Genomic DNA, 24016 nt, shown 5'->3' on the forward strand with positions numbered 1-24016 from the left:
TTTTGACTCACTCTAGCCAAGGGGAAATAACCTCTCAGCATTCTGCCTGTCAAAATGGTTAATTTATTGTTTCCCACATTTATTTGCCATCGTGAGCTTGTCTTTTTTTCTCACTCATTCGTCATCTCTTTGCACCGCTTCATTGGAGAAAGCTGCAACATTGAGAGGAAGACCAAACACACAGCATTGGGTTAATCCCACAATGGATACATGATGTACAATACACTTTCGCCATTTATTTTAAAGATATTTTACATGATATAAAAATACTGATCACAGTGAGCTCTTACAGTTGTTAACTGTTATGAACAGGAATGTTGCACAACATTTTGGTGGCAATAAATTAGATATAGATTCATTATCTTAAAAACAAAAATTAGCTTGAAAAAAATCTAGACAGTTGGACAACGGCGTGTCACGTGAAGCCCGGACAAGTTCTCTCCATGACTTATAGCCTCCAGGTAAGTTTCTACATTGCATGCCTGCACTTTTGTTTAGAAACATGCAGTGTCGGGATCAATTCGGGCCCTCCCAGCTCTCTGGTGCACTGCTGAATCCAAGATGTAGATAGTATGCATCTTTTTAAATTTTATACAATGTTCTTCCTCTTGGTGGTAGTGTCTGTGTGAAAGTTTGACAATGGCACTTCTGTCGCCACATGACAGTCACCGTCAATAATAGTCAGTGTGCGGTCTTCTCCAGTACGTGGGGACACAACGACATACCTCCTTGCTGAAGTAATAACCATGGCTGCAGCGTCTTGTTCGGCCTGCACAAGGTAGCCTGTAGCAACTGTGGGATGGAAAAGAAATCACGATTATTGTCTTTGCCCATTGATATACATTGAACATCATTCCCATATGGAAGTGTCAGTTAATGTGTGAGAGACCATAGCAGCAGGGTTTGGACTAAATGCAACTATTTTATCACAGGTACCTTGACCTTGCAGGCTGCACAACAATAGCAAATTGGACTGTAATAGCATCCTTCGTATGAAAACCACTCAAGATGTCTCAAAGGAACACAATTAAATATAATTTACTCTTGAACCATGTGGGAAGATATTATGACAGAGTGGTCAAAAAAAAACTTCCTCGGGAGGAGAGGGAACGAGGAGTTTCACAGTTGCCGGCAAATTGGTAAGCTGCAACAATACAGAGTTTCCAGAGGCCAGTGATGAGAGGAAGGCTATACTGGTGGAAGGAATTGGAAAGAAATGTTAGAATAAATGGAATCAAAACTTCCGAAAAACCGCAAAAGCACAAACCAAAAATGATCAAACCAAGTGCAAAGATTGAGCTCAGTTATCTGTGCCATTATAGCTAGATCTTTAGGCAAATGTAACTGCATGTATTACAATGCAGACACTCCTACTGAATATCTCCACCTTTGTTCCCTTAACTTCAGAAAATTGCTTTAGACTACTGTGTTGACAGTTTAGTGATTGGGAATGGCCCATCATAACGACATAGTCATTCCACTCACCTCGATCCCTTTCCAAATCATTATTGGCAACAATGGACCCAGACTTCTATTTACAGAAAAAAGTCCTCTGGATGCATCACTTTCTAAAAAAATGTGATGAGCAGAGAACTGGGGTACTTCTGTTTTCACTTTCATTGTTGTTATCTTGTAAAGAAAATCATGAATTAGTGGCATTTGGAATTATATCTGACCGATAATAGTCAACTACAATTAATCCGCTGGTCACATTTTTCTCGAAGCCTTTATCCATAGTTAGCATGTAGACAACAGTAACCCTTGCAGTGAAAATGTGAGAATAATGCAACTGATATTCTACACTTTCTTTTTGTTCATTGACCCTGATAAATGATATTTTGTTGTCAAAACTGCTCACATTGTATCCAGATCTTGAGACATCAGGCAAGCTTGTTTTGGAGGAAATAACTACAAATCATTTTATTTTCCATAAACAAAGTTTCTATGCCTGAAGAGCGTATATGATTATATTTATGATTAAATCAGTGGATATTTCCCAAGGTTGTTGTGCATTAAATAACTGATTAGAGTGGTACACTGCAATCGGACGTAGACAATGGGGGAAACACAGGAATTCATTGAAGGAAGCCTCGTGTGGTCCTTACCCATGACACAGCACTTGCCCTGATTTACACACTCTGCCTTTGTACACAGGTGTTTGCAGTAAAAATAGCTCCTTGTTGAGACTTTGCTCTTGTCATGATTTGCATTATCACAGAGAGCCATTTACAGCCACAGACATTCATGAGATGAAAGCATACAGATTAGTGTTGTGTAATTTTGACAGAAGTTAGCAACAGAAGACTAGAAATAGATTCTCCTGACACTGATGAGATTCTGAGTTAATTAATCACTTAGGCCATGACATTCCATCTAAAGACTTTCTTTTATTGTCATTAATCACATGGAGCAACAGAAGTTGTTTGGGAAATGTTCTCAGGGTGTAAGGTAACTGTTGTAAGGATTGGTTTTACTCAGCTCTAATGAAACCTATCCTAGAGACAAAGGAGATTTGAATTTCCAAGGTGGTACACCTCTGTTTAAGTATTCACTGAGTAACTGCACTGTTTCATATTTTGCAGGGTGCTCTCTCCAATCTCTGCTCAGGTTTTGCTGTGCAAATTGGGCAGCACGGTGGCGCAGTGGTTAGCACTGCTGCCTCACAGCATCAGGGATCTGGGTTTGATTCCTGCCTTGAGTGACTGTCTGTGTGGGTTTCCTCCCACAATCTAAAAATGTGCAGGTTAGGTGAATTGGCCAAAGCTAAATTGCCCATAGTGTTCAGGCACGTTTTGGTTAAATGCATTAGTCAGAGGTAAATATAGGGTAAGGGAATGGGTCTGGCTGGGTTACTCTTTGGAGGGTTGGTGTGGACCTGTTGGGCTGAGGTCCCGTTTCCACACTGTAAGGACTCTAATTCTAACTGTATACTGGGTGATAGTAATGAGAGGTGTAGTCAAATACAGGATTGATCTGAGGTGGGGTGGAGGAACATTCATGTTGAAAAATCTTAAATAAAAACAGATAATGTTGCAAATAATACCATTTGGGCGGTTAGTAGTGAGGACTGGAATGGACAGGCGTTGGCAGATTAAGTGAGGGGAAACTTTGGCAGATGAAGTTCGATATGGGAAAAGGTGTGATGATCCAATTTGGACCCAAGAAAGATAAATCAAAATACTTCTCAAATGGCATAAAGCCAGAAGCTAAGGATGAAGGTCAAAGTACAGAAATTGCTAAAAGCTTGTGGACAGGTACAAAATAAGCAATTTAAAGGGTTGGGAGAATTTTGGCCTTTAGCTCAAAATAGCTTTAAAATGGCGTGGATGCTTTGTAAAACTCTGGTTAGATCCCATTTAAAGCACTGCATTCTGATCTGGTGACAACATCCCAGACACGAAATATTGCCTTATAATGGGGACAGTGCACCTTCACCAAAATAATACCTGGGCTGAAAGGAAAAAATTATGAAATTAGGTGATTTGGACAAGGCTTGTATTAACATGAATTCAGAATAATAAGGGCATGACCTAATTGAAACAAACATGGAGAATACTGGAGAATCTCAGCAGGTTTGGCAACATCTCTAGAGAGATAAGCGAATTGAACATTTGGAGTCTGGTATGCCATTCTTCATTAAAAATACTAATTCTGTTTTCTCTGCACATTACTATCAGAGCTGCTGAGTTTCTCCAGCATTCTGCTTTTTCATTTCAGACTTCCAGCATCCATCTTGATTCAAATGGGATCCATGAGTTATTTAAGCTAATCAACTGAGTGATAGGGTAGATGTAGCACAGAAACAGATGCTTTAGTCCAACTCGTCTGAGCTGTCCAGCTATCTAGTCCCACCTCTATTCTAGAGGTCTAGAATAAGGATATAATCTTCACATTAGAGCTAGGCTGATCAGGAATTATTTTTTCACACAAAGAAGAGTGAAAATCTGGAATTTTGCTTCCCTCCCCGAACAAGCTGGGAGTTAGAAGCTGACAGGAAAAGGAAGTGCAACATTGCCCCTTTTCAAATAACAAGCTAATTGCCCTCTGAAGGAATTTGCCCCCACCACACTCTTAGACAGTGCACTCCAGAGCTTAGGTCATTCACTACGTGCAAAATAATTTTGTTTTCCTCATAAGACCATAAGTATAGGAGCTAGGACGAGCTTTTCAGGGCTTCAAGCCTGCGCCTCCAATCAATGAGCTATCATCCATTTCGACACTGCTTTCCTGCATGATTTCCATACCCTCCATGTTTTAAATATGTAGAAACTATCAATCTCAGTCTTGAACATGCTAAACAACTGAGCATCCACAGCTCTATGAGGCAGAGATTTCCAAAGCATCTTCACCCTTTGAGTGAAGAAATTCCTCCTCGTTTTAGTCCAAATTGGCCTGCCCCTTATTCAGTGATTGGCTCCCCTGATTTTAAACCATCCCAGCCAGTGACACGACCACCTGATGAGGGAGCAGCACTCTGAAAGCTAGTGCTTCCAAATAAACCTGTTGGACGAGAACCTGATGTTGTTTGATTTTTAACTTTGTCCGCCTCAGTCCAACACTGGCATCTCCAAATCATGACTAGCCAATGACAACATCGTTTCTGCGTTTGTCCTGTTAAAAACTTCGTACATCTGAATGAGATCGCAATTCATTCTTCCCAGTTTGACAGTACATTGGCCAGTTTTTAAATAATATCTTTTGTACCTATTTATGAGCTTTCAGCGATTTCTATGTTTTGACCTTTATCTGTAGCTTTTGGCTTCGCACCATTTTACAAATATCTTGATTTATCTTTCTTGGGTCCAAATTGGATCGTCATATTTTTCTGAAGTCGAACTCTATCTGCCAAAGTTTTTCTCTCTCACTTAATTCACCAATACTTGTCCATTCCTGTCTGCACTACCTAATGCCCATTTGCAACGTTATCTGTTGTTATATAAGATTTTCCAACGTGAATGTTTCCCTACCCCACCTCAAATCAATGCTGTATTTTGACTACAGCTTAAGCTTACTACTATCACCCAGTATACAGTTGCACAGCAAAATCTGAGCAGAGATCGGAGAGAACACCCTGCAAAACATGAAACAGTGCACTTAATCAGTGAATATTTAAACAGAGGTGTACCACCTTGGAAAATCAAATCTCCTTTGTCTCTGGGATAAGTTTCATTAGAGTTGGTAAAACCAATCCTTACACCAGATACCTTACACCCTGAGAACATTTCCCAAACAATTTCTGTTGCTCTATGTGATTAATGACAGTAAAGGAAAGTCTTTAGATGGAGTGACATGTACATGGTGATTAATTAACTCAGAATTACCAGTGTCAGCCAGGATACATTTCCGCCTTCTGCTGAAAATTGCTGTTGAATTTACACAACCCTAATCTGTATCCTTTCTCCTAATGAATGTCTGTTAGTATAAATGGCTCTCTCCAAATCATGACACCAGCAACTATTTTTACCACAGTGCTTGTACATGAAGGTAAAGTGTGCAAATCAGGCCAAGTGCTGTGTTGTGGATAAGGGCAGCACAAGGCTTCATTGTGACGCTGCTGACACTGTGGTCTCCTCTATACTCAGGATACAAAACCCAGACTGGGCCACTGCTTTACCGAATACTCCCATTCTGTTGGCAAAACTGACTCTGAGTTTCCCATTGCCTACAACTTAACACGCCATCACGTACCCTGGCCTCCACGCCAGCTGGAGGAATAGCATTGGAAATTCTGCTTGGAGACCCTGCAGCCTTCAGTACTCGATATCGCGTTCAATAATTTTAGGGCCATGTCCTTTCGCCAAACCTCAGACACCAGGCTTTGTCATCACATGGGCTGCTAACAAAACAACTAATTTCAGCCACTAATGGTCCCCATTAGCAGCTGGTGATTCTTCCAAGCTGGCCTTACCCACTTCCTCGTCTGCCCAACTACATTTTGCTCTCTCCCTAGGCTCCATCTCCACCCATGATTTACTCCTCCTCTCTGCCTACCCATCTTCAGTATATAAATTAACATTTTCCGAGCTACAATCAGTTCTGAACAAGGTTTAGTGGACCCAAAACGCTAACTCTGCTTTCTGTCTGCAGATGCTGCCAGATGTGCTGAGTTTCTCCATTAATTTCTGTTTTCATTGAGGATTCTTTTAATGGAACTGATGTTTCTACCATTGTTCACATCTGATTGCAGTGTAATTAGCTATTTAATCCTTCCTCTTAGAACAATCCCTGTATTCCAGAAATTAGTTGTATTCCCAATATGGCAATTATGTCTTTCCTTTGTAAGAAGGCCAGAACTGTGCAGCATACCCCAAGTAGGGTCTTACTAAGGCTCTAAAAAGTTTCAGTCAGGCATCTTTGCAACTGTTCAAATCCTCTTGTTTTTAAGGCCAACATATCATTTACCTTCCTAAGTGTCCCTGTATTTGCATGTTAGTTTTCAAAGACTCCTGAACAAGGGTTCCCAAGTTCCTTTAGAGGTCAGCACTTCCTAGATTCTTCCCATTTCCTACCAAAGTGATAACATCTACCAAAGGTTTCCCCACTCAACCAGCCAAAGTCTCTAAAAGCATCTTGGATCCTCCTCACCCCTATAGTTCCTTTTAGTTCTGGGTTGTCTGTAACCTTGGAAAATAAAGACCTACATTTTCTGATGCCCAGATAATTATTTCGGCAGCATAGATCGGAATTGCACATAGGGATACTGTGGAATTTCCAATTTAGCAAGACTGAGAGAATTATTCAGGAAATGTAGATTCCGCTGGGCTAGTTCCCTCCTCCTAGAACCCTCCAAAAGTATCCATTTCAACTGGAGAACTTAGAGACTTCTGCTGCAATGAAGTGGGTCACTTAAGCTCATGAGTCAGCTTCTGGTTGGGAAGCCACTCTTCACTCTTCCCATCCTAGACTTATTCAGCTGGCATGGGGGAAAGAAGAAAGTTCTACCTTCAGCCTTGTTCACACCATTGAAAGCAAAATAATTGACAATTCACTCCATCTTTGATATCTCCGTATGCACCAACATATTCTCTCAGTCTTGCTACACTGGAGATTCCACAGTGTCCCTATGTGCAATTCTGATCTGTGCTGCTGAAATGATTATCGGGGCATTGGAAAATGTAGGCCTTTATTTTACAAGTTTGCAAACAATCCAGAACTAGATGGGACTATAGGGGTGAGGAAGATCCAAGATGCTTTTAGGGACTTTGACTGGTTGAGTGGGGAAACCTTTGGTAGATATTATCACTTTGGTGGGAAATGGGAAGAGTCTAGGAAGTGCTGACCTCTAAAGGAACTTGGGAACCCTTATGCAGGAGTTTTTGAAAACTAACATGCAAATACAGGGACAGTTAGGAAGGTAAATGATATGTTGGCCTTCATTTGTTCTCGATAACTGAAAAAAAGATTACGCTTCATACATTTGGTTTGAGAGAATTGTTTCTAATTGTTCGACAAAAGACTGGAGAAACCGCATCATCTAAATGCTTTGGAAATGTGGCCGTGATGGGGCTGGGAGTCATTTCTGTCAACAATGTGGATAATGTGATCAGAGTTGATGTTTTGCAAATGTTCCTTGCCCTGTTAGGTTTGTAACAAATGTTGTGGCTTGTAACAAATGTTCTAAATTGGAATTTGGAATTAGTAGCTATTTATTTCCAGGTAAAATGATCCTGGTGTTGATTTTACATTACAAATCCACATTGCAGTGGATTTGGTTGGATAATTGGGGAAGACAGAGCTTCTGAACTATTCAGTAAAGCAAAGGCTAATTGGACTAACATTATTTCTGAAACCCAAAGTTATAATTCATAAAGGAGAGCATGTTTTCCTCTTGTGCATGGTTTAAGACTTGGACTACCTTGTTCAACCATGTATTCAAATCCAGACTGGAAGATGCATACTTCTATCAGGAAATTACTCATCTCAGACCTTGCATCTGGCTATTCCTACCTTCAATTTAGAAATTACCATCCCACATTGAATCATTGACTTCAAAAGTAATTCTTTGCCCATGAAGTGCTTTTGATCATCCTGAGGTAGTGAAAAGTTCTATATATGAATTCATTTAATCTAACAAATTATTAAATCGTTTATTCTTTCAAAAGATAATGAATCTTTTGAATTCCCAACCTCAGAAAGTTGTGGATTCACCACTATTGAATATATTGGAGTATGGGTTTACAAAATTGTGAGGGGCATAGATAGAATAAATAGACAAAGTCTTTTCCCTGGGGTGGGGGAGTCCAGAACTAGAGAGCATAGGGTGAAAGGGGAAAGATATAAAAGGGACCTATGGGGCAACTTTTTCACGCAGAGGGTGATATGTGTATGGAATGAGCTGCTAGAGGATGTGGTGGAGGCTGGTACAATTGCAACATTTAAAAGGTATTTGGATGGGTATATGAATAGGAAGGGTTTGGAGGGATATGGGCCGGGTGCTGGCAGGTGGGACCAGATTGGGTTGGGATATCTGGTCAGCATGGACAGGTTGGACCGAAGGGTCTGTTTCCATGCTGTACATCTCTATGATTATGACTCCATGAGATTGACAGATGTATGGTTTCTCAGGGGATCAAGAGGTGGAAGGGGAAGGTAGGAAAATGGAGTTGAGGTAGAAGACTGGTAAATCATTGGATTGAATAGTGGAGCAGGTTTTGGAGGCTGCAAGTTCTACTCCTGCTCCTATTTCTTAGGTTCTTACTGCAGTATCATTGGCAAACTGGAAAATCAACTAATAAATTGCATTACGATCACTAAATCACACACTATAGTGTCCCAAGGATCACCTGAATCCGATTTGGAGCAGCCATACACAAATGCCATTTAAGGAGGTCAGAAGCTGGCTATTATTTGGTGAATGCTCATCTCTGTCGCCCAAAGCACCTCACAGCACAACTGAAGAATTTATTGGAAAAACATCTATTTGCCTGGATAGATACAGTTCAAATATTACTCTTGAGTAAGTCAAATTGGTCAATAAGCTATCTGTTCGCTGCCTTAAAAATCCACTCCCTCCATATGCAATGTGCCCTCACTGAATTGTGTAGTATCTGCAAGATATGCAAATCTCCTAATCCTGCAAACTCTACCAGGTACAAGTGCAAAAGGTAACAGAACACCACTTCTTCCTAAACACACTTTCCTGACTCGGAAATGTGTCTCTGCTACATCACTGCCACTGGGAAGGTTCTGAAGTATCTTATAGTCACAGAGATGTACAGTATGGAAACAGACCCTCCAGTCCAACTTGTCCCTGCCGACCAGATATCTGAAGCAAAAGTGAGGACTGTAGATGCTGGAAATCAGAGTCTAGATTAGAGTGGTACTGGAAAAGCACAGCAGATCAGGCAGCAATTGAGGTCCTCCAGATATCCAAACCTAATCTAGTTCCATTTGCCAGCATTTGGCCCATATTCCTCTAGCCCCTTCCTATTCATATACCCATCCAGATGCCTTTTAAATGTTGTAACTGTACCAGCCTCCACCACTTCCTCTGGCAGCTCATTCCATACACACACCACCCTCTGCATGAAAACGTTGCCCCTTAGGTCCCTTTTAAATCTTTCCCCTCTCATCTTAAACCTATGCCCTCTAGTTTTGCACTCCCCAATTTTCTGGGGGAAAATACCCATGTCAATTGACCTTATCTGTGTCCGTCATGCTTTTATAAGGTCACCCCTCAGCCTCTGGCGCTCCACTGAAAATAGCCCCAGGCTGTTCAGCCTCTCCCTATAGCTAAAACCTTCCAACCCTGGCAACATCTTTGCAAATCTTTTCTGAACATCCTTCTGATAAGAGGGGGACTAGAATTACAAAATATTCCAAAAGTGGACTAACCAATGCCCTGTACAGCCGCAATATGACCTCTTAGCTCCTATACTCAATGCACTGACCAATAAAAATAAGCTTACCAAATGCTTTTGCTATCCTATCTACTTGAGACTCCACCTTCAAGGAACTATGAACCTGCATTCCAAGGTCTCTTTGTTCAGTAAGAGTCCCCAGGACCTTACCATTAAGTGTATAAGCCCTGCTCTGATTTGCCTTTCTAAAATGCAGCACCTCAAATTTATCTAAATTAAACTCTATTTGCCACTCCTCGGCCCATTGGCCCATCTGATCAAGGTTCCATTGTACTCTGAGGTAGCCTTCTTTGCTGTGCACCGCACCTCCAATTTTGGTGTCATCTGCAAACCTACTTCACATCCAAATCATTTACATAAATGCCCTATAAGAATGTTATAGGAACATCTTCAGCGCATGTACTGCAACAGGCTTCAAGAAGATAGCCCACAACCACATTCTGAAGGGCCATAAATGCTGGTCTTGCCATATTGTGAAAGAACTTTTAACAGAACATGAAGTAAGAAAGAACAATATTTATACTGTGCTTCCAAAATGTCTCAAAGCACTCAATTACAAGTTGCGTTTAGTGTTAATTTGGAACAGTGACCAGAAACTGAGACAACACTGACCTGCAGGTGTGAGGGTGAAACCTTGTCCCTTTCAGAAAGCACTTATTTGGAGTCTCTGTACATTCGCAGACACATTTTACTGGGTTTAAAGGCTGATTTTTTGGACAAGTTTTTTTGCAAACACACTCGCAAGAATCCACGTCAAACTGCTTGTGGGGGCCACAGAGGGCGGGATATAGTCCATTTTTGCACACACACTGACACGAGTCCTTATCCAGCACTTTGTGACGTCCACAGCTAGAATGGTGTCGACCTCCTTTACAGACGCACTGACAAGTCTCCTCATCCAGTTCTTTATTAGGCCCACAGACACTGTAGTAGCTGGTATCACCACCTAGGAAAAACAATACAGAAACATTACATGCTGTCAAGGTTCAATAAACTGCAAAATACGCCACAAGATTATGCATGTGCAGTGCTTCGATGTAATGGGAATGAATTCAAATTCTCCCCTTGCACACTTGTGCATAAAGTATTGCCCGAATGTAGCTTGGAGAACATGGCTAGTCAGTTGGGTTTTGTTCTATCATGTACAGTTTCTACTGTTCGAATTTCCCAGATGCGATGTTGCCAAGTGGACCCGAGACGTCGGAACCTTCTTCACAAAATGCAACAGCATGATTCTCTTCTCTGGCTGAAATCTAAGTACAGTGTACTTACAACAGGAGTATATCAATACAACCCTGATTGCTTTGACCTAAACATCAACCTTGGCTGCAAAGTAACACTCTCGCCTTGATTTCAAAAAGTCAAGGATTCATTGTTGCCTGTTCCTAATCCTTTGCGATTCCAGCTGAACATACAAGATCCATTATGACGAACGGTGGGAAGTTTCTCCCTGGTATCATGGCCCGTATTTATTCCTGACCACCTCAGATTATGTGGTTATGATCTTACTTCTGTTTGTGGGACCTTTGTTACGATTGATATACTTGGCTACATTACAACAGTGGCCACACTTCTTCAAAGTATTTCATTGCCTCTAAATGTTTCGGGATGTCTTGTAGTTGTAAGTATGTTATTTAAAGGCAATCTTTGTTTTATTCTCAGAAGATAAACACTCTTTTACAACATACCCCTTTGGACAAGCATTTGGTCACCTATCCTATTCTTTCCTTCCCTGTTTCAATATCAATTCCTTACATCTGGTTATATTCCTGTGAAATTCTTGAGAAACACTTTACTGTGTTTGAGGTGTTTCCCGCATGCAAACAATTGTTGGCGTATTGGTAACGAATTGCTACTCTGCTCTGGCAGCAATTTAATGGGCCCAGAGTTATTAAAACAGTTAAAAACAACTGGCATTAAAACAATGCCAACTGAAAAATATAGACTCTGCTTTGTCCAAAACAAGAAGACTTCACAGTAAGCTACACTGTTAATCAACTGTATATCTTTATTACAGTGCAACATTCAATCATAAAGCTGACAGGAATAATACTAGAGTTCTGAAGAAGAGTTACTGGATTCAAAACATTAGCTCTGTTTCCTCTTTCCACAGACGCTGCCAGAACTGCGGATCTTCTCCGTAAGATCATTAGAAATAAGAACAGGAGTAGGTCATTCAGCCCTTTTAGTCTGCTCTGCCATTCAATAGGGTCACGACTAATCTGACATTCCTTCTGTTCATTTTCCTGCCCTTTAACCTCACCCTTGATTGCTCAACTGACCAAGAACCTATCTCTCTCAGCCTTAAATCTACACAAAGACACTACTCCCACAGCTTGCTGTGGCAAGGAGTTGCAAAGACTTAAGTCACTCTGAGCTATCAAGTTCCTCCTCATCTCAGTCTTATATTGGTGCCCCTTAATTCTGAGACTATTTCCTATATTTGCCCATGAGCGGAAAGCCCTCTCTCAGCATTTACCGTTTCAAGCTCCTGAAGAATTCTGCATGCTTCAATGAGATTACCTCTCATTCTTTCAAACTCCATTGCCCTAGCACTTTGTTTTTATTTTACTACAGATCTCCAGCTGTATTTTGATTTTATAATAAAATATTAATCCTCGGGTAAATGTTGTGAAACTCTATAAATGTTCCAAACAATTATATAGAACAAGGTCCCTAATGAATAGACCCAGGCCATTTGGCCTGACCAGCCTATGACAGTATTTGTACTTCACATTTTAAGTCAAGGTCAACATTGATTCTCCAATTAAAAAGACCCAAACAAAATAACTTTTGGTAATTTTAGTCATAACACCATCATAATGCTCTCAAATTCAAAGCACATGTTCCTCTCAGCTTGACTATTGTTTTTTTTATTTCTGAGGATCAAACAATGGAAACAAGTCAAGAGAACATAATATCCCTCACAGCTGTCAAACAGCATAAAGGTCAAATGAAAAGGAAGAGACTCACAAAGTCAAAAAGAATATTATTTTCAAATCATTGCATAAATATTCCTAATTAATAAACTTGGATTGGCTCTGCCAGACTTTTACTAAATGTGAGGCCAAGGTGTTTAATAGCACTCTATTGCTTATGTGCCACCACTGCCTGCAAACTTCACATTGGGATTAAACCTGTGCCAGTGATTGACATGCTATGGGTCTACTGCAGCAGTCCAAAGCTGGGCTGCAACTGACAGTGAACTCTAGTTATAATGTATTTTTCACTTCCAACGTACATCTCCGCAGAGTGATAGGTGGAATGTCTGTCGTGTATTGTTCAGGATCTGGCTGCCCATTGGTTTTGGCTGTAATCTTTGCATTTCCCCAGTTAAGGACTGGGATCTTGGTCTTCAACGAAGAAATACTCTTTTATTTGGTAGGAACATTCAAAGATCACATTTTCAAAGTATTTTCCAGCTCCCTTGTTAATGTAACCCCCCTTTGACTGGGATATTGCCACATTATTTAAGAAAACACAGCATGATTGAAACACTGCCGGTTTCTTTGGGTTGAAATGATTTTAAGACAAATTGTTGTTGGCAAGTTTATTTCTGCTGCTGGCTTTTCTTCTGGTGAAGTGTGTTGACACATCACTGGGGGCTTTCTCTCTCATGCAAACCAAATTCAAGAAATAATCTGTTCTGATCATGAGCCTCTTATTTCTTATGCTGCAGTAAGATGCACCAACCAAACTTCTAACATTTATTTATCCACTGCTACTTAAAACTGAAATTATAGTAGTTTATTTACAAGGTCAAATGTATGCGAATAAACTTACATTGCTAGTTGTTGCTCAGTTGCTAAACTTTCTCAATTCGACAAGGTGTGCTTTTTCCAGCTCCACACTTTATTGACTCTGACTTTCCAGTATCTGCAGCCCTCACTATCTTCAAGAAGTAGAGACAAAGCAATAGAGACTAAACTTGAAACATTGACTCATCTTCCATTGATAAGTTTTGCTTCCCTGCGTTTCATAAAGAGTAGTGGGACTCTTCCCCGATAAGTTAGAATTCAAATTAGGATTATTGTCATCTGTATTCAAGTACAGGGACTCATGAGTACAGTGAAAAGTGGACAGAGTCGCCATTTCCGGCACCATCTGAGGCACAAAGGTGTCTACATACAAAATCTTAGGCATAAATTAGAAAAATAAAGGAATAATATTAAACGTTCAGCATTACAGTCCTTCTAAAGCAGAAAAAGAGAGGGGAAGAAATGAAAAGAGACAGGAAAGTTGAGTCTGCATTGGGTTTCAGCTCGGATCCTCACTGGGCTTCCATTCTGGGATAGATACCATGTGCTGAGGCTTGAAGCACTGGGTCCCTAGCAGCAGGGTTCCTGGTATCTGTACAAACCAGATCAGTTGCATCTGAACAGAGCTGAGACTGAGTGGGCAGTTTTGCAAGTTCTGTTGGGGAACGTTTAAATTAAGTCAGCAAGGGAGAAAATATTATACAGTAATATCAGAGTGCATGAAATTCCAGATAGGCATTAGCAACAAAATAGAGAATAGTAAGTTAGAGATGAAGTTGGAGCAAGTAATGAAGTCTAAATCAGGATGATGCTGATGGTATGTGAATGCACAGGGTATAATCAATCGGGCTGGGGAATTAAGCTACATGGCTCGGCTCGTGTAGTGATTCTAATAAAGTTGGATAGGTAGAGTATGAGTTCCCTCATTGGGGCTGTTAAGCTGATCCAATCAGGGAGTCCTGGCTGACAAAGAACTGGAGTGCCAGAGGTTCTTTTCAGTTTGAGAGTTGGCTCTGAGGAAGCCGGACCAGTGTCAAATACTACTCATGTGTAAATAAAGGATGATTGGTGATGGGATACCGGCCTTTGTGGACTTACTTCAGCACAATGGTTGCCTAACCTGAACGAACGTGAAACCGCAGTCATGTGTGGAACTCTGAGGTCTGTGGAGCAGGAAAAATAATTCAAGGAAATGTTGTTGACAGGTACAGACTGCCTTGTGGATTTACAATAATGGCAATAATAGAGAGCTAGCTTAAAGACGGGCCGATCTGACGATTTATTATTCCTGGTTACAAAGAGTTCAGAAAAGACAGAGAGGATAAAAACAGGGGAAGATATCATTTTTGGTGAAGGAAAGCACTGCAATACTGGAGAAAGAAGATGTTCCTGAGTTCAATGAGGGAATTGAATTGGTACAGCTCAGGAATAAGAAGGGTGCAGTTACAGTGGTTGGTGCAAAATATGGACCGCTAGCTCATGAGAAGGATATACCAGAACAAATCTGAAAGGACATTACAGAGATATGTATACATCATAGAGTCGTGATATTGGGAGACTTTATTTCCCGATATCAACTGGGATAATGGTACTGTAAGGAATAGTGACGATAACGTAGCTAGACTGTTTTGGGGAAGTCTCCACAGCAGAATGAGTCCGGACCAGCAAATTAGGACGCCCTGCTTGACATGATTTTGGGCATGAGGTGGACAAAGAGATCAACTGATAGCAGAGGAACACTGAGGAGACAATGACTCTCGTATCATATGGTTTAATATGACAGTAGGAAATGACATTGATGAATACAGAGTAAGAACAAACAACTGGCACAGAGTGGATTTCAATGGGGCAAGAACAGTGTGAGGTTGGACAGACTTCAACCAAAGGTTACTGGGAGAAACGAATAATGGACTACCTTCACAGAAGAGATGGTTTGAGCATTGTCAAAGTATATTCCCTGAAAAAGAGAATGGAGGGTCTACAAATCCTGAAGTCTCTGGATGACAAAAGAGGCTGGATTTAAAAAAGAAACAGTGTACTTAGGACAGGTGTCAGGTAGTAAATATTGTTGAGAACCATGCTGTAGCATGTTCAGAATGGAGATGAGAAATCAATCATGAGACACAAATAGGGGTTACGAAAAAGACTGGTGGCTGAGATGATAGGAAATCCCAAGGACATGCATAAACATACAGATAGCAAAACAACCTTGAAAGGAGGAGTCCAACTTAACAGAGACATGAGGCATGGCTGAGGTGCCAAATGGATACTTTGTATTTGTCTTTATCTACAAGCCAAATGCTGTAAAACCCATGGTGATAGAGGGGGAAACAAAGGTGGTTTAAAATTGCTATCAGTGGATAAGCTATTGATAAGTTTATAAGGCACTGAAGGGCCAGATAAGGGGCCAGATGCATCTAAGGAGAAGTAAGAATTGAAATTGAGGAAATATTGGCAATTATCATATAAATTTCCAAAAGGCTCAGTGCCACTCAGCAATGGAAGTGACAGTAGCAATAACGATACAAAACTGGCTGAGGAATAGGAAATAAGGAGTGGTGGTCATTGAATAATTTTCAGGCTGGAAAAAGGTTTGTAGTGGACCTCCCCAGGGGTGAGTATTGAGACCCTTGCTTTTTCTGATACTTTTTAATGATCCAGATCTTGGTGTGCAGGGGATATTTTCAAAGTTTGGGAAAAATATAAGACTTCAGAGAATTGTAAACGAAAAGCCATAGAATCCCCACAGCGTGGAAGCTATTTAGCCCATCGAGTCTACACGAGCCGTCTGAAGAGAATCCCACCCAGACCAACATTCCCCCCCCCCACTCCCCCCCGTAATGCTACATTTCCCATGGTTAATCCACCTGACCTACACATCCTTGGACACTATGGGCAACTTAGCACAGCGAATCCACATAACCTGCACATCTTTGGGCTGTAGAAGGAAATTGGAGCACCCAGAGGTAACCCACTCAGACACAGGGAGAACGTACAAATTCCATACAGACAGCCAACCAAGAGTGGAATCGGACCCCGGTCCCTGGCACTATGAGGCAGCTGTTCTGATCACTGAGCCCCTGTGCCACCCTAAGACAGTAACGAGAAAAACAGTATAGAATTGCAAAAGAACATAGACAAATTGGTGGATTAGGCAGTTAGGTGACAGATGAGTCCAACACAGAGAAGTAAGAGGTTGTGCATTTTGGTACAAACAACAAGGAGAGATACTATAAAATAAACGATAATATTCTAAAGGAGCAGAGACACCTATATGTATATGTAGGCAAGTCTTTAAATGTGGCTGTACAAGTAGAAAACATGGTTAACAAATTATAAAGTATTCCGAGGTGAATAGGGTTTTAGAGTATAACAGGTCACTGCAGTGTGGCAGTGAGAAAGGGACTCACTGATGAAGGGTTATACATGAAACATTGACTTCTCTATCTCCTAATGCTACCTGGCTTGCTGTGCTCTTCCAGCTTCCTACTTGCCTACTCTAGTATGGAGCAAGGAGGTGATGTTGAAATTATATAAGACACTGGTTAGACCTCAGCTGGAATAGGTGTGCTGTTCTGGGTGCCACACCACAGGATAGACGCAGCTACACTTGACTGCCTGCTGAAGAGGTTTATGAAAATGGCTTCAGGGACAAGAGAGTAAAGTTATGAGGGACTACTGGAGAAGTTAGAATTGATTTCCTTGAAGAGGAGAAGGCTAAGAGGAGATTTTATTGAAGTATTTAAAATCACAAGGGATCTTGATATAGTGGATAGGTAGAAACTGTTCCTACTTGTGAATGAATTAAGAATCAGAGGGGTCAGTTTTGAAGTGTTTTGCACAAGAAGAGGGCAAAACAATTGTGAGGTGAGAAACCACTATTTTACATGGCAATTGGCTAGCATTTGGAATGCACTCCCTAGAAGTGTGATGGAGACAGGTTCAGCTGAGGCATTTCAAGAGTTCATTTGATGATTTATTAAATAGAAACAATGTTCAAGGTTACTATGTAAGTCAGGAGATTAACACAAAGTTAAAAAGCTCAGGGAGCTGATGCAGGCAGGATGGACCGAAAGGCCTATCTTTCAGCACTGTAACACTTCTGTGCTGCCTGTTTTCATTGGAGCGTCATGTTTATTGAAGCTTGACTTGAGAACTGGGTAGCTGATGGGTCATCTGCAGCCCCAGCACATGGAACTAAAGTGCTAGCGTCATCTACTTTGCTTGATGTCACATCAGCCGCTTAACAATTTCCAGTCATTTGTCCTCACCCATTTAACACACTCACAAAAGGACATGCCTATACCTCATTCTGTTCAGACAAAGGAAAAATGATAGCAGATTTGGAACTTAGTCTGTATGAGAAGAGGATTTCCTGCAAATTATTCACATAATTGACTTAACGGCAGGAGACAAAGAGTGGTGGTGGAGGGTTGCTTTTCGGACTGTAGGCCTGTGACCAGTGGTATTCCACTGGGATTGGTTCCTGGTTCCTCTTTTATTTGTCATTTATATAAATGATTTGGATGAGAATAAAGAAGGCATTGTTAGTGAATTTGTGGAAAACATCAAAACTGGTGGCGTTGTCGACAGTGAATAAGGTTTTCTAAGATCACAAAGGGATCTTGATCAAATGGGTCAATGGGCTGAGAAATGGCAGATGAAGTTTAACCTGGTACATGCAAGGTATCGCATTTTGGTACAACAAACACTGGTAGAGCTGACACAATTAATGGTAGGACCTGGGCTGGTGCTGTAGAACAGAGGGATCTAGGGCTGCAGGTCCATAAATCTTTGACGTAGACAGAGTGGTTGAAAAGGTGTTTAGCAGGGAAAGTAAGTTCATTGAATATTTTCTTAATGAATTCAAGGTATTTTTATCCATCAGTTCGGGCATGGCCAGTAACCTGTGTGGGAGATGACTAAGGCTTATGCCAGGGGAGAATCATTTCTTACTCTGCTAGTCAGGAAAGACAGAAGGGGGAGCAACAATGCCTGCTTAAGGCGCAGTTAAAGACCACTGAGAAGGTGTATTTTGATAAGCTATCATTGGTTAAGTTGCAGCGGGTTACGGCTCTCCAGTCCACCTTGAACTCTGTGCTTACAGAGACAGCAAGGAAGGAACTCTCCTTTGCTGAACAGTGACTGTTTGAACATGGCGATAAGCCGGGTAGGTACGTAATGTATCTTGCTAGGAGAAAGAATGCACCCCAATGCATTACCTTGATCAGGGATGGGAATGGGATGGCCACTTGTGACTAAGAAGATCAATGCAGCATCTCTGAAATTCTGTTTTGAGCTATTGCTTGAGCGTTGCGAATATGGATGGGCTAAGATGGAGTCTTTCTTTAAGAACTTGGATCTTCCAAATGTCACTCCAAACGCTTTTTCTTAATGTCCCTTTAACAGTACAGAAGGTACATCAGGCTGTGAGACAGATGCAGAGTGGGAAAGCACCTGCCCCTGATGGTCTCCCCAGTGAATTCTACAAGGAATTTATAAATATATTGTTGGGACCAATGTTGGACATGTATAATTACTCACATAGCTATGATCGTCTCCTGCCATCCCTGAGGGAAGAGTAATATTTCTCTCATTCTTAAGAAGGGAAAGACTCCAGAGGAATGTGCTTCATGTAGGCCCATCTCACTTCTGAACTCTGATTTCAAAATTTTGTCCGAGGCTCTTGCGTTCAGATTGGAAACTGTGCTGCCTTCCATTGTTAGGGACAATCAGACTGGTTTTATAAAAGGCCGTAGCTCCTCTCATAATGTCAAGAGGTTGCTGAATATGATTCAAGTTTATCAGCAGCAGTCGGTTCAGGGATTTGTGGTCTCCTTAGATGCAGAAAAAGCGTTTGATCGGGTTGAGTGGGCATACCGTTTTCACATCCTTGAGCGATTTGGATTGGGGAGGTTTTTAATAAGTAATGAGGATCCTTTATGCTGATCTTCTGGCGGTGGTTCTCACCAATGGTGTTAGATCTAGTAATCTTGAGATTTGTAGGGTCAGTCGGCAAGGCTGTTTCTTTTTACCATTACTTTTCACATTTGTGATTGAGCCACTGGCAGTGGCGATCCATAGGGATCCTAATAGAGCCGCCCCAAGAGTAGGATCTAATTCGCATGCTATCCCATTATATGCAGATGATGTTCTGGTTTTTCTGTTTAATCCACAGGTGTCTGTATCCCATCTTATACAATGCATCAACTCATTTGGCTCCTTTTCGGGCTACAAGATTCATTTTTCTAAATCGGAAGCTCTGCCTATGGGGGGGTCTTAGAAGAATGTCTGAGGTGGAGGGTGAATTATGGTTCCCCTTCAAATGGTCACAGGAAGGTTTTTCATATTTAGGCATCTTTATTACTCCTTTCTTTGATCAGTTGTTTAAGGCCAATTTTGCCCACTTGCTTGACAGGATTAAGCCAGATTTTCAACGATGGGAAGCACTTTCAATGTCCTGGCTAGGCCGGGTATCGCTTATCTAAATGAATGTTTTCCTCTGTTTGCTCTATCCTATATGAATGTTTCTTTTGACTTTTCCAAGGCAAACATTCCAGAGACTTAATGGATGACTTAGCTTTTTTATTTGGCGCCGTAGGCGGCCTCTTATCAAGTTGTCTAAACTACAGTTGTCTCGTGGGTTGGGGGGAGTGGATTTCCCGGATATTAGAAGATGCCAATTAATTTCTCTTCTATCATTTGTCAGCGATTGGGCCAGTAAAGACCTGGCATCAATGTGGCTAGATATTGAGGCCTCCCAGTCAAAATGTCCCCTCATCAGCCTTTTGATCTTCGATAAAATGAAGATGGTCATGGAATATTGCCATAATCTGATTGTTAAGGCATGGAGGAACATGCGGCAGAGGAAGGGCAATGTGTCCAAAACATCATTTCTTACCCCTCTCGTGGATATGCTGGGTTTTCAACCGGGGGGTAATAGACCCTGAATTTATGCTCCAGGCAGCTAGGGGTATTTCCTGTTCAGGTGATGTTTTGAAGGTGTAATAATGATGTCCTTTGACCAAATAATTCGTAAATATAGTGAAGTTGGCAAAAACATTTTCCTTTTTTTTTAAGGTCGGGGATTTTATTCAGAAAGGAACCACCCCTGCACATCCATTATGGAGAAGAGGGTACTTTATGCTGAAAGTACTCTCTCTCTTAGTACACTTTATCATATCCTGGGGGATGATCTTTCAGAAGATGTTGTTGAGTGGCTTTGCAGGGTTTGGGTGTGGGAATTAGGTATTGAGATTTCTATGGAGGCATGGGGGGACATTTGCAAGAATGCGAGGAAGGTCTTGATTTGTAACAAGACCTATGCCATGCAGCTGAAGATTTTGCATAGGGTCCATCTGGCCCCAAACCATCTCATAAAGTTTAAGGTGGGAGCATCCTAAGTGTAAGGTAAACATTGTTACTCTCACTCATTGTTTATGGTTTTGCCACAGGCTCCACACATATTGGAGTTCTGTGGCAGGGGTTCCAGAGAGGGTCTTGAGGGCTGATGTGAAGATGGACCTTGTCTCTCTTCTCCTGGGTCTACCCCATATACCCTCTTTGGATGCTGATGAGAAAAAGCTTTTTAATATCGTCACTTATTGCACTAGGAAAAATATTTTAATATGTTGGGTTTCTGAAACCCTCCAGGGTCTGTTGGGTTGACTTAGGTTTTTATGGAACATATCCCTCTGGACCTTTTCACAAATATGGTGCACCAGAAAACAGAAAGTTTTTATAGGATATGGCAGCCCTTTCTGGACTACTTGGATGCAGATTTATCTGCCATTTTAACCAGGGCTTTTGTGTCACCTTGACGTTCTGATTCAGTGTACTTGATGTCCTTGAAGGAAAAACATTGAATATTTTGTGTGCAATACTTAGTGCTCTCAGAGGCCGAGAGCAAATGCTTTGTTGGGCTGAGCTGTTTTGCTTGTTTATTTATTCATTAACTACATTGACTGATTTGTCTGTTTTGCACATGGGTATAGTTGGATTTTGATTGTATTGTTGTTGCTGTTGTGATTTTTTTTCTCTTTTTTGTTGTTATATGTATATAGTATAATGTTTGCTGGTGTAGTAATGTATTTTCCTTTTTTTATTATAGTTTTGTAAAGAAAGAAAATTTGAATAAAAATATCTATAAAAATGTTGTTCAGCACTCTTGCCTTCATTGTTTAGACCTTTAAGCACAAAAACTGGGACATCATGTTGAGGTTATACATAACATTGGTGGGGCCTTTTCTGGAGATTGAGGGGTGACTTTATAATGTTTATAAAATCATGAGGGGTATAGATAAGGGGAATGACCTATAGATAAGGTGGAGATAGTGAGGACTGCAGATGTTGGAGGTCAGAGTCGAGAGTGTGGTGCTGGAAAAGCACAGCAGGTCAGGCAACATCCGAGGAGCAGGACAGTCGATCTTTCAGACATAAGCCCTTCATCAGGAATAAGGTGGACCCAGTACTGATCCCTGTAGAACACTGCTGGTCACAGGCCTCCAAAGTCAACCCTCCACCTCTACTCACTGTCTCCTTCCATAAAGCTAATTTTGTATTCAGTTTGTATTTAAGCTCACCCAAAATCCCATGTGATTTAACTTTACTAATTAGACTACCATATTGAACCTGATCAAAGGCTTTATTTAAAGTTCAAGTAAACAATGTCCCCCATGTCCTCTGTCCCCATCAATCATTTACTTCATTTAAAAACTCAATTAAGTTTGTGAGACAGAACTTCCTACGCACAAAACTATGCTGACTGTTCTTAATCAGTCCTTTCCTCTCCAAACACATGTAAATCCTACCTTTCAGAATCATCTTCAACAACTTACCCACCACTAATGTCAGACTCATGGGTTTATAGTTTCCAGGCTTCTCCATATTAAGTAAAGGCACAACCTTAGTCACTCTTCACTCCTCAGGTAGTTCACCTGTGTTTGTAGATGATACAAACATTTCTGCTAGCTGCCTTCCAGAAGGGAGATACATGGGAACATCACCACCTACAAATTCTCCTCCAATCCACACACCATCCTGACTTGGGAAACAGATCACCATAGCTTCAGTGTCTAAGGGTCAAAATCTTGGAATTCCCTCCTTAACAACATTGTGGGTTTGCCTACAGCACATGGACTGACACCGTTCAAGGGGCAACTCGCCACCACCTTCTCAGGTCAACCAGAGAGGGGTAATAAATGCTGGTGAGCCAGTGATGCCCACTGCCCGTGAAAGAAGGACAGGGCCTATTATTTCCATGACGAGCAGATTACTGGCTGATGTTTAAATAGCTACGTATTCCGAAGTTGTGTCTCTGAGAGCTCAGGAAAAAGTGAGGACTGCAAATGTTGGAGGTCAGAGTCCAGAGTGTGTTGCTAGAAAGGCCCAACAGGTCAGGCAGCATCCAAGGAGCAGGAGAATTGATGTTTCGGGCACAAGCCCTTCATCAGGAAGGCCCGAAATGTCGACTCTCCTGCTCCTTGGATGCTGCCTGACCTGCTGTGCTTTTCCAGCAACACACTCTCGACTCTCTGCGAGCTCAGGCACCACTTGCTACAACAGGCCATGGGGCTCTCCCAAAGTGAGCGGCAAGTGTACTTCACCAGCCGGGTTCTAAATGCTCGCAGTACCTTTCTCTGGTGACAGGGATCAGCTCTGCTGGAGCTCGCCGCGGTAAAATGGGAAGAAAAAGGAGACAGCATAAGTTGGCAGTGGGACTGTTATAACAGCTGCTGCTCTACCTGCTTCCTGGTCAGCACCAGTGTGATCGATATAGCTGTGAAATCCCAGAATTGTCCACGAGCCAGTCCAAGTATCTGATTAAACTGAATCTGACTTACCAAAATATGTGAATCAACATCTTGCCCATTAGCATTTCCTCACTGGCAAGTAGTTCCTACCGCAAGCAGAGGTCTGAGATATTTAATGTTACATAGGTTCTTGCTAAACAGTCTGATTATTTATTTGCATGGCATTGCGTTTGGAACAGTTGCAGGTACCTGCAGATAAGTTAGTGGATTGGCTTGACAGCTAATCATGGTGCAAGTATGGCAAAAATAAAAATTTAATATTGGTTTTGGCAAAGCAGAACAGTGCACTTAAAATAAATAAAGAAGAAAATTGACAGGAAATATTTCAGTAACAGCTGCGGAGGGAAGGAATGGGGAAAGAGTTCTGTTTAAGAGAATCTAAAATGTCAAGAGAGCACAGTCAAAAGGATGAAAAAGGGGTAATGTCAAATCATGAGGTGAAAGGGTGATTTGGCAGGGTGGAGGAAGGTGGAGGAAGGAGGGAGGTCTGGTTATTGATGGGAAGGAATGAAAGATAGAACACAACAGATGAGTGAGTAAACAGGAGAAGATTGAGTTTACTGATGACAACAATTGCAGAAGGATA

The 24016-nt window shown here is 41.4% G+C and overlaps 1 protein-coding gene across 1 annotated transcript in view; it reads right to left on the reverse strand.

Moving 5' to 3' along the window:
• Window positions 1-216: 216 nt before the first annotated feature.
• Window positions 217-24016, reverse strand: part of vegfc (vascular endothelial growth factor c) — a 288381-nt gene continuing 264581 nt past the window's right edge. The window contains exons 6-7 of the mRNA XM_072594594.1: window positions 10473-10806; window positions 217-792 (exon numbers count right to left, since the gene is read on the reverse strand). Of these exons, the coding sequence (XP_072450695.1) occupies window positions 672-792; window positions 10473-10806 (455 nt within the window). The 3' untranslated portion in view covers window positions 217-671. The remainder of the gene's footprint in view (window positions 793-10472; window positions 10807-24016) is intronic.

This window comes from Chiloscyllium punctatum, chromosome 2, assembly GCF_047496795.1.
Source record: "Chiloscyllium punctatum isolate Juve2018m chromosome 2, sChiPun1.3, whole genome shotgun sequence".
Classification (NCBI taxonomy): Eukaryota; Metazoa; Chordata; class Chondrichthyes; order Orectolobiformes; family Hemiscylliidae; genus Chiloscyllium; species Chiloscyllium punctatum.